The sequence below is a fragment of the Haliotis rubra genome, unplaced genomic scaffold (assembly GCF_003918875.1).
Source record: "Haliotis rubra isolate DU_JTF1 unplaced genomic scaffold, ASM391887v1 Scf103, whole genome shotgun sequence".
Taxonomy (NCBI): domain Eukaryota; kingdom Metazoa; phylum Mollusca; class Gastropoda; order Lepetellida; family Haliotidae; genus Haliotis; species Haliotis rubra.
Window position 1 is genome coordinate 104,813 of NW_025764926.1, and position 13,807 is coordinate 118,619.

The 13,807-nt window shown below is 39.2% G+C and overlaps 2 protein-coding genes across 2 annotated transcripts; one reads left to right on the top strand and one right to left on the bottom strand.

The window, feature by feature from the left end:
- Positions 1-195: 195 nt before the first annotated feature.
- Positions 196-7,675, top strand: LOC124271876 (zinc finger protein 480-like). Its single transcript, XM_046707046.1, is given in 7 exon segments — positions 196-369; positions 2,226-2,324; positions 3,822-4,255; positions 4,257-5,169; positions 5,172-6,512; positions 6,705-6,771; positions 6,828-7,675. Coding segments are annotated over 5 exon segments (1,881 nt in total). The 5' UTR covers positions 196-290; the 3' UTR covers positions 5,528-6,512; positions 6,705-6,771; positions 6,828-7,675.
- A 3,821-nt stretch (positions 7,676-11,496) lies between these two features.
- Positions 11,497-13,807, bottom strand: LOC124271875. Its single transcript, XM_046707037.1, has 3 exons — positions 13,699-13,807; positions 12,988-13,088; positions 11,497-12,523 (listed from the first exon to the last, which is right to left on the bottom strand). The coding sequence occupies exons 1-3, from the start codon at positions 13,734-13,736 to the stop codon at positions 11,748-11,750; spliced, it is 915 nt and encodes a 304-aa protein (XP_046562993.1). The 5' UTR covers positions 13,737-13,807; the 3' UTR covers positions 11,497-11,747.

Below are 13,807 nucleotides of genomic sequence, written 5' to 3' on the forward strand. Positions count from 1 at the left end.
TAATGATATAGAGCTGTGCCGTTGCAATTACAATACTGTTGACCTCCTTTCACTGTTTAAACGCTACTTGTAGAAGAATACATAAATACAGTACAAAAATATATCAATGGAAGCTTCATATGTCGCTTATTTTCTTGTTATATTTCCCGTCCGGTTAATGTATCACAATTCAGCGCATGCGTCAACCTTTCTAAGCCTCCTAAGCGAGAGAGGTTCAAGAAAAGGATGATAAAATGTCAACATCTTGTAAAATTTACATATATAGTTCACAATTAATATATTAATAGATAATGGAAGAGTCGAGTGAGGGATCTAACAGCGGAGAACTGAACTCAGAGGAAATCATACCCGACACTGAAGAAAGCAATGGTACGTCTTTCCAGTTCCCTCGTTAAGAACTATTCAGAATATTCCCTAATGTGGTGTGTCATGTAACCAGTCGGTTTGTTATTACAGACATATAAGAGCATAATGTGTTAGTTGTAAATTATACAACATATATCTAACGATCATCATGCGTTTGTGTTTAAAAATGCTTAAATTTCAATACAATGTTGACCAATGGCTGATATAGTCTTGGCAAATGTGGCTAAATCAGCACATAAATCAGGTAGGTTTTTCATGCACATCCCTAATATCGATAATTGCATATAGAAACAAAACCCCAGATAGAACCTGTAAAAATTGGTGGCTGAACCTGCACTGTCATATAAACTTTTATGTAATTATCATTACTTTTGATGAACTACAGCAGCTAGTGCTCATATTGACAGGCGGGTGCAGGTTAAAATGGAACCTCAGCAGAATGTCAGAATGTCACACAGCCCTCCCGAAGGTTATGCTAAAATGTAGGATGTCACTAACTGTCAGCATATTTCTACACAGCACTAACCATGCTATCATTTTTGTCATCTTCTTATTCTGTTTTTGTCGGTACGATGGGTTACCCTTGTGGTTAAAGAGTTTGCTAATCACAACGAAGACGTGAATTCGATCCCCACATGGGTACAATGTGTGAAGCCCATTTATGGTGTCCCCTGCTGCGATATTGCTCGAATATTGCTAAAAGCAGTGTAAAACCAAACTCAATCACTATTCTATTTTTGTCACAGTATTTCCAGCTTATTCTCGCACAGGACTAACAATGTTGTCAGCTATCATCGTCACAATACAATGTCACATTTTACAGACAGCAAGTAAATTGGAGTAGGGGATTATTTCTGATTATAAACAAATATTATGGCGATAGCATTCTGGCAGTATGTGTTATACTTTACTTGATTTCCAAAATTGAATGATACCATACCTTAATGAGTCATTGTTTACTAAAAATACATGAGAATGTCCTTGTTTAAAACTCCGTCCATCCTTTCGTCAGTGCACATTCATTGTTTCTGGAGCAGAACATAAAACGTTCAATATTTCTTCACCCAACTTGTCACATAGATTAGAGAGGTCTGGTGGTGAACTGGAGCCTTTTGGTAGTTTTGTATTTCTGAATAAGATAAGTTTTGCATTTCCATGGCAACAAGTTTGACTTCGACTGAAATTGGTGTTGGTGCTCTTTTCCAGGAACAGAACTTTAAAACCGTTCACTATTTCTTCACCAAAGGGCTCCAGATAATTTTTCAACATCAGGAGTATGTACTCCTTATTTTTGCAGTATGGGAGTACTGGAAAACCTTAAGAGTACATTTCGAGTACTGAATGGAATTTAATGCAGTATCAGTAATCTTGTGTTTCGTTTCATATATGCACCACAACATTGCTACTCTTGTGTAAATGGAGCAATAAACAATAAAATAATACGTTTTCAGATAAATACATCTGTAAATGATTCTGAGACTGTACACCACTGGTGTGGTGCGTATCCACTGAGTTTTCTAAATTATTTCCCACCGTATCATGCATATTTTTTAGCCGTACATAAGGCCCTTATCTGGAGCCCTGTTGGCACATAGGTAGGTCAGGTGGAGTACTGGTGCCTTTTGGTAGTTTTGGCTTTCTGAATAAAATATTGTTCTGTTTTCATGGCAACAGGGTTGACTTTGACTGAATTTAGTGGTAGTGCTCCTTTCTGGAGCAGAACTTCAAAACCTTTCAATACTTTCCTTCCACTTTGCTATATACACACCAAAACATTTGACATAGTCATAACTAGTTGACATATTCATGAAGAGTATTTTGCCATTGCGGGGAATATTGGTTTTGTCTTCTTGTTGCAGATAAGTTATCTTCCCCAGCTGGCCTCAGCATTCATCAGTGTGGAATCTGTGATGCCAGCTTCCCTCTTCTCATTCAGTATCTCAAACACAGGATAGATCGTAAGTGTTTGTTTGTTGTTTAATGCTGCACTGAGTAATATTCCAGCTATTTGGTGGCAGTCTGTAAATAATCAAGTCTGGAGAAGACATTCCAGTGATCAACAGCATGAACATCGATCTACGCAAATTGGATATGATGATAATAAAATTATATGTGTCATCTAAGTCAGAGAGGCTGTACACCCAAATTACATTGCTCAATTACATTAAAATAATGTTCACACCATTTTTTAGTGTAAATAAAGCCTCATCCTGTAATAAAGAGGGTGCACAGATGCATATTTTGGAATATTACATGTACGTTGCATGCTGTTTTCCTATGCGGGTAAACAAACGTTTTGAGTCTTCATGCTTTTGCTTTCTCATGTTCCAAGTAGCAGGGTTAGTTGCAATAATTATTGTACACTAGCTCCAATACGGATTGCCTCGTAACAGTTCATGAGGCAAAATGATCAGGACATCACTTCATCAAGTGATTCAAACAGTCTCATTCAAATCAGATCTTGTACTCTGATACAATCTCTTCAAGATCTAAGGACACCTGCACTGGAGTTCAGCATCAGGTGGATAATGAATGATCTTTATAAATAAACAGGGACGGTGGGGTAGCCTAGTGGTTAAAGCGTTCGCTCATCACGTCGAAGACCCGGGTTCGATTCACCACATGAGTAGTGTGAGAAGCCCATTTCTGGTGTCCCCTGCTGTGATGTTGCTGGAATATTGCAAAAAGAGTTGTAGAACTAAACTCACTCACTCACGCACTCACATAAACCTGTCTATATTATCCCTGTTATGCTCACTGTCCATATGTTTACCATCTAAATGTAGCTTTGGTAGAAAAATACATTGAGCTGTACCAAATATTTCTTTGTCATATTGTTTTGAAACCAGACCATATCTAAGTGTACCCTGATTTTAGAGAATGAGCTTATCCACGTTAAAGGCTAGTCATTATCAGCCATTGTGTATTTGACCTGGTGTTAACATTTTGTTAATGTAATTGTCATAATTGTAAAGTCGAATCTGCTACTCTGGTGTGCTACTAATTTCTGAATTGAGAGCTGAGAGCTGTATTTTTAATCAGAGTGGCATACTCGATTTCAGTGTCTCAAAAATGGATACAAACATGCTGTTCTGAAAGGAAAAATATAAACTGCTCTTCATATACTTATTTGAAGAAGTTATGGATCACCTGATTCTTCATATTACTATTCCAGATCAAGCTGTAATGAAATAATAGTTTGTTGCTTTTTAAAGCTGACATCTCAGCAGGGTTTATCCGACATGCAAATGTGTGTCCAAATGTAGAGACTGGACACTGAAAACAAATTCACTAGGTGGTCAAAGTTTACTCTGGTCACTTGATGTAACCTCATTGTGGGTGTTTGTTGTCAGACCGTCACATACACAGACATTGTATGAGGGGTGGGTGCATTGGGGGGTGGGGATGTTGTAAAGGATCTGACTTTAATGTGATGTTGTTACATGTTGTTGCAGATGCAGGTCCACAGAGTGGGGTGAGCTGTGAGCTGTGTGGTACGGCCTACTCCCGTCCTTCCCCGTTACGGGAACATTACAAGAAGAAACACAGGATCAGTTTTAATAGCAAACCACCCTTGCCAAAATCTACAGATAGACAAGGACTGAAGCTGGTTGAGCCAGGTTGTTCCCCAGGGAGACAATTCAGTTTGGACTCTAACGATTCCCAACCCACCACTGATGATAGCAATGGAACTAAAACTATTCATGTTGTCATCACAAGGGAAGAAGATGAAGAGAAGGCCCGATATGAACAAGAACAAGAAGGAAATGACTGTAGTTCGGATGAAAACGACATAACTGAGAGTAAGCACTTGCAGGAGGATGGCAGGGAGGATGTTGAAAACGACGACTTTCAGAATGATATTGACAACAAAGCAGATGAAATGCAGACTGATGGGGATGTTGACAGGATGGATGTTGATGAGGCGAAGTGTGAAACTGAAGGGGAGTCTTCGGGAATCAAACAAAGACACAGACTCAACTGCTAGTCCTGAAAAGGCTGGTACTCAGCAGTCTTTACAAGGTTACAATGAAGCTGAAGACTTCCATTTTGTACTGCTGAAAAACATGATCAATGGGAATTCATTCAAGTACAGTAAAGATAGGTTTAAGTGCTTACATTGTGAGTTTCAGAGTTACTGGAGGAACTCAATGTGTACTCACATGAAACAAATGCATAGAGACATGATGTCAATACATCAGAACATTCAGATCAAACCACTGGAAGCCCAGTGTAACCAAGGCGATCAGAGCATCATGAAAATGTCAGATTATATCGCTATCTTAAAACAGAAGAAAACCAAATCAGTTGAGTGTAGGATTCGAAGTGTTGAGAAGCAGGACTTGCCTGGAGAGTACTGTTGTAGTAAGTGTGGCAAGGAGTTCAACAGATTACGATATCTACGCAAACACATGTTAGTTCATAAATCTGACAAGAAGTATCTATGCGATGAGTGTGGGAAGGCATTTAAGACTCGCAGTTATTTGAAGACTCATTATCGAACCCACAAGTCGAGGGAATATAAGTGTAGCCAGTGCAACTTCTCATCGTCTGTTAATGCCGTCATTCACGCTCATCGTCAGCTGCATAATGATGGCAGCGTTATATGTGATGTATGTGGGTTTGCCTACGCAGATAAGTCAACTCTGAAGAAGCACAAACTAGTCCATGACCCTAATCGTCCATTCCCATGCACGTTCCCAGGCTGTACATGGAGGTTTCGGACAGAGGTTATGTGTCTTGGCCACTACAATTCCCACACAACAGAGGGCAAGTATCGCTGCAGCGTGTGTAGCTACATCTTCCGTACAAGCACCATCTCCAGAGACATCAGAGCAACATGCATGGCATCACCAACACCACAAATGTCACCATCGTTGAGGAGGAAAAGAAAGAAGAGAAAGAGACCCCAGTCTCCAATATTCCTGACACTGTTAACCTGATAGTCAATTCCGATATGAGTCGGGATCAGCTACAAAGTGCTCTACAGAATGGGCAGTTGGTGATTGCCACCGATAGTGAAGGGAATACAATAAACTACGAAGTAGCTGACATAACTATGAATGTAACTTATCACACACTTCTTGAGGAAGATTCTCAACTAGGGGACACCCAGGCTATACTCCATGTAGCTACCATTGATTCTCATGATCCCAGTTAATGGTTCTTATGTTTAGTAATGCTAGATGCTTGCTTTGTAACTCAACAGTGAAGTCATGATACAAGACTGGTTGCAATATATTCAGTTGAGCCAGGACTGAAGCCTATAGAAGAGTGCAACTGGTGGATACCAGTATCATAGGTTTGAATCCAGGATTGGCCCTGATCCTTGGTGTGTCTAAACTGTACCATAATGATCAACGTCTGTGATCTGCATCACTTTGAGATTTTGTCCCACATAACTGCAAACATTGGTGAACTCTGCTTTAAGACAGTAGGAATTCAGCTTGTTCAGAGGAAATTGAAGAATCTAGTTCCAGTGGTCCGAAGTGAACACTGATCCTTTCAAGGAATATTTTAACAAAGTTAACTTGGAATCAAGCAATGGGGAAAGTTTTAGAAGATTTCTGTAATATTTGCAATAGATTTTGTTTAGTAGAGTTTGTTTTGAGACTGTAAAGCTCTCCAAAACTCACAACAAAATGAGTCCCATGTCAACTCAAATGTGTGAATGTGAACAGTACTAACAGAGGTTGCATGACTGGGTGTATTTAACCTTGATATAGCTTGCTAGAGTTCCAGAATGACAGCAAGAACTCAGGGAATGTGCAATAAACAAGTGTGTTGTTACTGTGAGTGAACTGTTAGAAGTCATGTATAACCTGAATGTCATGTGTACTGACAGATGACTGTTGTTTTCTACACTTGTAAACAGCATGCTAATGAATAATGAATGGGTGTACAGGTGTTCATGTATGACAGGTGTTCATGTGTTGAAGTATGATGGGTGTTGATGGGTGTACAGGTGTTGATGTATGACAGGTGTTCATGTGTGTTGAAGTATGATGGGTGTTGATGGGTGTACAGGTGTTGATGTATGACAGGTGTTCATGTGTTGAAGTATGATGGGTGTTGATGGGTGTACAGGTGTTGATGTATGACATGTGTGACAGGTGTTCATGTGTTGAAGTATGACAGGTGTGCAGGTGTTGATGTATGATGAGTGTACATGTGTCGATTTATGATGGGTACACAGGTGTTGATGTATGACAAGTGTGTAGGTGTGGATGTTTGATAGATGTACAGGTGTCAATGTATGATTGGTGTACAGGTGTTTATGTATGACAGGTGTCCATGTATGAGGGATGTACAGATGTTGATATATGACAAGTGTGCAGGTGTTGATGTTTGACAGGTGTACAGGTGTCAATGTATGATGGGTGTACATGTGTTGATGTATGACAGGTGTACAGGTGTATGTATGATTGGTGTACAATGTATGAGGGTATGATGGTGTACAGGTGTTGATGTATTATGGGTGTACAGGTGTTGATGTATGATTGGTGTACAGGTGATGATGTATGATTGGTGTAGAAGTGATGTATGACAGGTGTTCAGGTGGCAATGTATTATGGATGTTCAGGTGTTGATGTATGATTGGAGTACGGGTGATGTATGACAGGTGTTCAGGTGTCAATGTATTATGGATGTACAGGTGTTGATGTATGATTGGAGTACAGGTGTTGATATATTTCAGGTGTACTGGTATTCATGCAGCACCCCACCATGGTGATCATGCTGCAAGCTGAAATACCATGTCTTGTGCTAGTCAGAAAATACACGGCATGGGGATCATTCAGGTGAACACATGATAAACAAGATGCCCACAGATCAGAGAGTTATTAGAATGTGTTGTCGAAAATAGTTTTCACACTATTTCCAGTATCAAGGGCAGTCAGATTATACCTTTCCAAATGGAACTTCTTTGCTTCTATTTCAGCATGTGTAAATATTGTGTACAATACTTGTACTGACATCAGCATGATTCTTAGTAGTGTAAGTTCCAGGCCCTTGCTATTTCTACTTCTACACACTTCTATGTTTCTGGTATGTAAATTGCCTCTGTTCACCCAGCAGAAAATGGGTACCCGGTGGGATAAAGTCATGTAACCATAACCCTCTTACGCTTAACAGGCAGCTTGGGTTATCCGGGGTAATAATAATCAGGTTGTTTGGGCGCTTCGAGCATGCTTGTACATGGAGCAATGCGCATGATAAATGGACTGTTATTATTATTATTATTAGTAGTAGTAGTAGTAGTATGTGTTCTTGATAAAGTTACAACTACTAGGTTACATCATATACAAGGCAGCCGTGATGTTGCTGGAATATTGCTAAAAGCGGCTTAAAACCAAACTCAGTCAGTCAGTCATATACAAGGAAACAAGGGAAGCTTCATAACAACTGTTGATTTGGGACAGGTACAAAATCTGTCATTAGTTAAGCAACAATAAATGTAATGCATCAGAAAAATGTATCAGGATTAAATGTGAAAAAGGCTATTGTCAAAAAATATGAGCGAGTATGAACTATTTCTGCCAGATTATGTACATCTTTGTACAGCTGTTGACAAGTAGGTATTCCCACTGGTCATTACGGGGCGGTTGGGTAGCCTTGTGGTTAAAGGGTTAGCTCGTCAGGCTGACAGCCTCAGTTCAATTACCCACATGAGTGCAATGTTTGAAGCCAATTTCTGGTGTCCCCAACCGTGATATTGTGGAATATTGCTTAAAGCGGCGTAAAACCCAACTCACTCACCCTCTGATTATTACAGATGGTACAACTGAACTATGTTGTGTGGGAAACAGTAGGTGCAGTTGACTTCTCGTGCTCAAGACCCATGTTCAATTCTCTTCAGTGTGTGAAGCTATTTGTGACATGGCTGGAATATCAGTGAGACTTAAACACACCAGCTCTGGTATATTCTCTGTCAGTCTCTTGATTTGGAGGAATAAAGAACATCATTTAACTCATCTCTGATTTCATTATTTTATTTATCAACAAAACTGACCAAAAAGCTACAATATTATACTGTCAATGGATTATATTGGAAAACATTGTTGACACTTTAAAAATACTATTGTATTATCTTAAAACATTCCTGCTGAGTACACCTTCCCTGAGCAGCAAAAACTAATTAATTATTTTATAGGGGTTGGTACAGGACCAAAACAGTTGATTGTATCAGAGATGTAGGATGCAGAATATGTCTGTAACCTGACAACCAGTATAGTCACAGTAATATCGGGTTATTGGAATATTACTGTGCACAGCGTTAAAGAAAAATTGAGTCTATGTACTGAAATCTCACAATCTGTTTCACTTGAAGATCCTGGTTAGAACTGATTTTCAGTAACCCATGCTTGTCGCAAGAGGCGATTAACGAGATTGGATGGTCAGGATTGCTGACTTGGTTGACACATGTCATTGTATCCCCATTGCATAGTATGATGCTCATGCTGTTGATCATTTGATTGTCTGTTATTTACAGCTGGAATGTTGCTGAGTGCAATATTCAACCAAACGACAAATCAAACCAAACCAAAACTTGAACAGCAATCCGTTCCGTGTTGGTTGATATTATGATTCTCTGTACAAGGATCGACTCAAAAACAGGAAGGTTACATCTGTTGACTTAAGTAGATCATTACACCACTGTCAAGACAAACCTAGTAGTGCTTCATAATCCCTAGCATCTTGGTTAAAAAATATTACAAAGAATATAGTATGGAACTACATTAATACTGCAGATATCTTATACATGTCCTATACAAAGTTTTCATTTCAATTAATAACTAAGGGTCAACCACAGAGAACGCCTACAACTCAAAGGAAGACAAACCTAGTCTCTTGTGGTATTGATGGTATATTAAAGATAATGGCCCCCATCTGTCCAATAAGACTGGAATACTTAACCTGAGTCATATAAACAAAATACTTGGTATGACCAGGTTCATTGTTTGTCAGCCCGGAATGGATCTTTTGCATGTATTTCTGCGAGATTTAACTTTGTAAGTTACCTTACTTAAACTCTCCCGCCTTTAAATAGCTGGAACATTGCTGAGTGTGGCGTAAAACTAAACTCACTCACTCACTTATAGTGTACTTAATGTGCTCATCCTTCATTCAGGAATGTCTGTGACACTTATGCCTGCAATACGTCGGATCTATTTTCTTGTGTGTGTTTATTTGCCAGATTCTAAAGCTACAACTTGTATCTATGGATGAAAACAAGAATTGATGATCTAAAACGCAAAATATCAAGAAAAATAGACAACATATAGTTCCCAACAGACCCCTACATACTCTTAAGTAATCTCAAGTTATACAAACCCATGGAAGCTTTCATAAAATGTTCATTGCACAAATGTAATACTTATCTTGAAGGTGGTCAAGATTACCAGACAGTTGCCTGTTGTTCTAAACTAACCCTTGATTAGTGAGGCAATTATTGTGACTAATGCAGCATGTACACACAATCACCAGTTCCACCTCAATATGCTGCCATATATATGGTCTCTGTACAAAGGAATGATATTACACTCTGAGATTCAAACAAGATTTAAATACAGGTTCACCAGTACTGTACTGTATCAGTTATACATGCAAATTCATCAAGGAAACTGAAAAGTCATTTCAACACCAGTTATGTACACAGTTTCATCACGAAAACTGAAAAGTTCATTTCAACACCAGTTATGTACACAGTTTCATCAAGAAAACTGAAAAGTTCATTTCAACACCAGTTATGTACACAGTTTCATCAAGAAAACTGAAAAGTTCATTTCAACACCAGTTATGCACACAGTTTCATCAAGAAAACTGAAAAGTTCATTTCAACACCAGTTATGTACACAGTTTCATCAAGAAAACTGAAAAGTTCATTTCAACACCAGTTATGTACACAGTTTCATCAAGAAAACTGAAAAGTTCATTTCAACACCAGTTATGTACACAGTTTCACAGTTTCATCAAGAAAACTGAAAAGTTCATTTGAAAAGTTCATTTCAACACCAGTTATGCACACAGTTTTATCAAGAAAACTGAAAAGTTCATTTCAACACCAGTTATGCACACAGTTTTATCAAGAAAACTGAAAAGTTCATTTCAACACCAGTTATGCACACAGTTTCATCAAGAAAACTGAAAAGTTCATTTCAACACCAGCTTTGCACACAGTTTCATCAAGAAAACTGAAAAGTTCATTTCTGCACCAGTAACACACCCATTTGTCACCAATGCTAAGTCCATTTCTTTACTAGTTATACACAAGATTAGTAGAAGATGCATTAAAACCAAGGAGGTACCTTTTGAGATAGTTTACGATTTTTAAGCAAAACAAGTCATCTGTGTACATAACCTGGCAACATGCCAACATGTAATTCACAAGAAGTATGTACGAACGTTTACCTGGATAGTGTATTTCATTATGTAAAGAAAGACAAGAACACATGCTGCAATTTTCTTCATACTTTGGGAATATAAATCATCTGTGGCTGATTGTTTCATAGTGTAGGGATAACATAATTATTGAGGCATAAAGCAAAGCTAATTTATGGAAAGAGAACACCTTAACTAGTCATTCAAAGAAGTACTCTTGAAGCACATCCTTCATTTCAGTATCTTTCACCATCCACCCTCCCTATGATACTCAATAATGAGGTGGGGTGAGGTGAAATTGGGTTTAATGTCATGCTTGAGAATATTTCGCTCATATGACGATGTGCATGCGTGTGTATGTGTATGTGCGGCTGCTTGTACTAGCCCAGACTGAAGCTGGTTTAATAGTGCTAGCCCACTGAGATACCATGCCGCAGTGAAGCATGAATACCCCACTCAGACACATTATACTGACTCCGAGCCGACCAGTCCTTGTTGTACCCATTAATGCCAAGCACCAGGCAGGGACCAACAAGTCCCATATATTAACGTCTTTTAGTGTGACGTGGTTGGGGATAGAACCCGTGACCTTCCGCTCTCCGGGCGGACGCTCTAACCACTACACCACGTACTCAATAATGAGGGGCAGTGGGGTAGCCTAGTGGTTAAAGTGTTTGTCACATCAAAGACCCGGGTTCAATTCTCCATGTGGGCACAATGTGTTAAGCCTATTTCTGATGTCCCCTGCCATGATATTGCTGGAATATTGCTAAAAGCGGTGTAAACCTATACTCACTCACTCATGAACTGTTAGTGAATGTGTTTCATTTTATCATTACCGTTATCTTTTTATACTGTTTCCCTCAAACAAAATAACAATAAACAGCCTAATAGCCTCATATGTTGAAATTGTTTGTTGGAAAAGATGTCACAGATGCAAATTTGATTTTAACTGTATACTTTAAGCACGGTTGGAAGTGAATTTCAAGCCAAAATCATTATCAAATCGTTGTTAAGCTTGGTTCGGAGAGGTCAGAAGGTTCTGAATGAAAAACCATTGATCCGTACCAGATGTGATGTCCCTGTTTAATGACATTACAGTGTAATGTCCGTGGAATCTCCTCATCCTCCCATGTTTCCGCTGTCAATGTATCCCCCCAGCTGCTGGCAGAAAAATACACCATTTTCATCTTCTTGACAAGCAGTTCATGAAAAGATGTTGAGATATTAGGATAAAATGCTCTGTGTGATGCGATGCTTGCGTTATCCATGAAATACTTTGCATACGATGAACATCGTGTCCGTGTGTGTATATCTGTGTCTATCCGTGGGACAGTGAGTGAGTGGGAAAAGACCTTTTCCGGAATATCCATCGGAGGATAGATGACAAGTTTCTGAGCATCTACTGAAATCTGAGGTGCGAACTTTATTCTCCACCAGTCGGGTATCTTCTCAACCAATTTGCTCTCAACATGTTGCAGCGTGTACAGACTCTGTATGTTTACCGATGGTGTGTGTTTCCCGCCTGTTGATAGGGAAGACTTGATGGTGAAAGTTGTCTCCCCTATGTGGTCGAGCTTCAGATGCACATGCAGGGGAGCTTTGGGTGTTGTTGTCTGATAAAAGCCTTTTTTTATCTCTAGCCTGACGGCTTTGGCAAAGGCGCCTATTCCCTTCTTGTAAAGAGAGGTGAAGTCTATGAATGGGTAATCTTGAAAGAAGGCAGCGAACTCAACTCTTCCCATCATATCGTAGATCCTCCAGATGTCTGGCTGCCCTGTGGAGAGGGCAAAATAGGCCTTTACTTTCATATTTGTTGGATCTCGGATCTGATCACCCCAGGGACCATTCATAATTAATGGCAAGGGCGGTGATGATTATTCTAAGGGGGGCCACCCAGTTTGTTCTGGGGAGGTAGGAGGTCAGCAATTTTGTACACATGAACTTATGGGGGTCAGCAATTTTGTACATAAAAATATTATATGCAATAAATATCTTGTGTAACATAGGGTAATTGGGGGGGTGGTCATTGATTGTGTACATGACATGCGTAGGGGTGGGGTGGGGTCACTTACTTTGTACATAAATTATAGGGGGCGTCATTCTCATTGTATATGCTTCTCCATAAAAATCATCATCACATTGTTAGTTATTTACATTTTTGGACAATTCTTTTATCTCAATATCTACAGATATATTACAAAGTTTTCCTGGTGAGTGTTGAAGTGAAGTGACATTTACCTGTATAGTCAATGTCTTCATACCGAAGCCCTGGCAATACCACGTCCGCTTCATGTTGGGAGGGACTAACAGCAATCCGCAGATTCAGTGTTGGGTATGCCCTGCCACACATTAGATGGACACAGAATAAGTAAAAAACAAAACAGCCCTTTTACACTGTCTGGAAAAATACAACAATAATTTAAAAACAGCTCTTTTACACTGTCTTCACAATATAACAATAACTTTTAAACAAACTGTTTTACACCGTCTTGACAAAATAAGCTGCTCACAACTAGGTTGATATGTCGATACAATTACAACATATCCTTTGTGTATGACATGTAAGGGATGTGATGTTACACCCATTCAGGATGTACCCTGACTTGATCACATCAAACAAACGGTTTTTCTAGCTAGGCCAGGCCAAACAGTTGCCCATAGCATGGCAATGTTCCCTGTAATTCGGGTCAATCATTGTAACTATTGAGGTCGTGCATTGAGTAGACTACTATGGACTCATTCCAGTCTTAATCCGTACATCCTTGATCTAGGCCAGAGGGCTAGGTGATAAGGAACATATTTAGATCAACTTATTTCCCATGAAGTAAAAGAATATACATGCATGCACATTGTATCATGACCAGCCAGGTTATAGTCAGGCCATTTTGATTTTCTAGCTGTATCTAATGCAATATGTGTGATTGACTTCAACAACAAGAAGTTTATAACCTCATTAAACGTCTGAGGGCTCCTCTGTACACAGACATGTTGTCAATGCTACTGAATATAAGTACACCAAATCCTCAATGACATGTGTTTTGTTGACATTCACAATCAA

Bases quoted from the DNA above. Each gene is read 5' to 3' on its own strand.
- LOC124271875 (XM_046707037.1), bottom strand. From the start codon at position 13,736: ATGTCTGTGTACAGAGGAGCCCTCAGACGTTTAATGAG. The intron at 13,089-13,698 runs GTTATAAACTTC...AATGTGTGGCAG, and splicing joins GCCCTCAGACGTTTAATGAG to GGCATACCCAACACTGAATC. The intron at 12,524-12,987 runs GTAAATGTCACT...CCCTCTCCACAG, and splicing joins TGAAGACATTGACTATACAG to GGCAGCCAGACATCTGGAGG.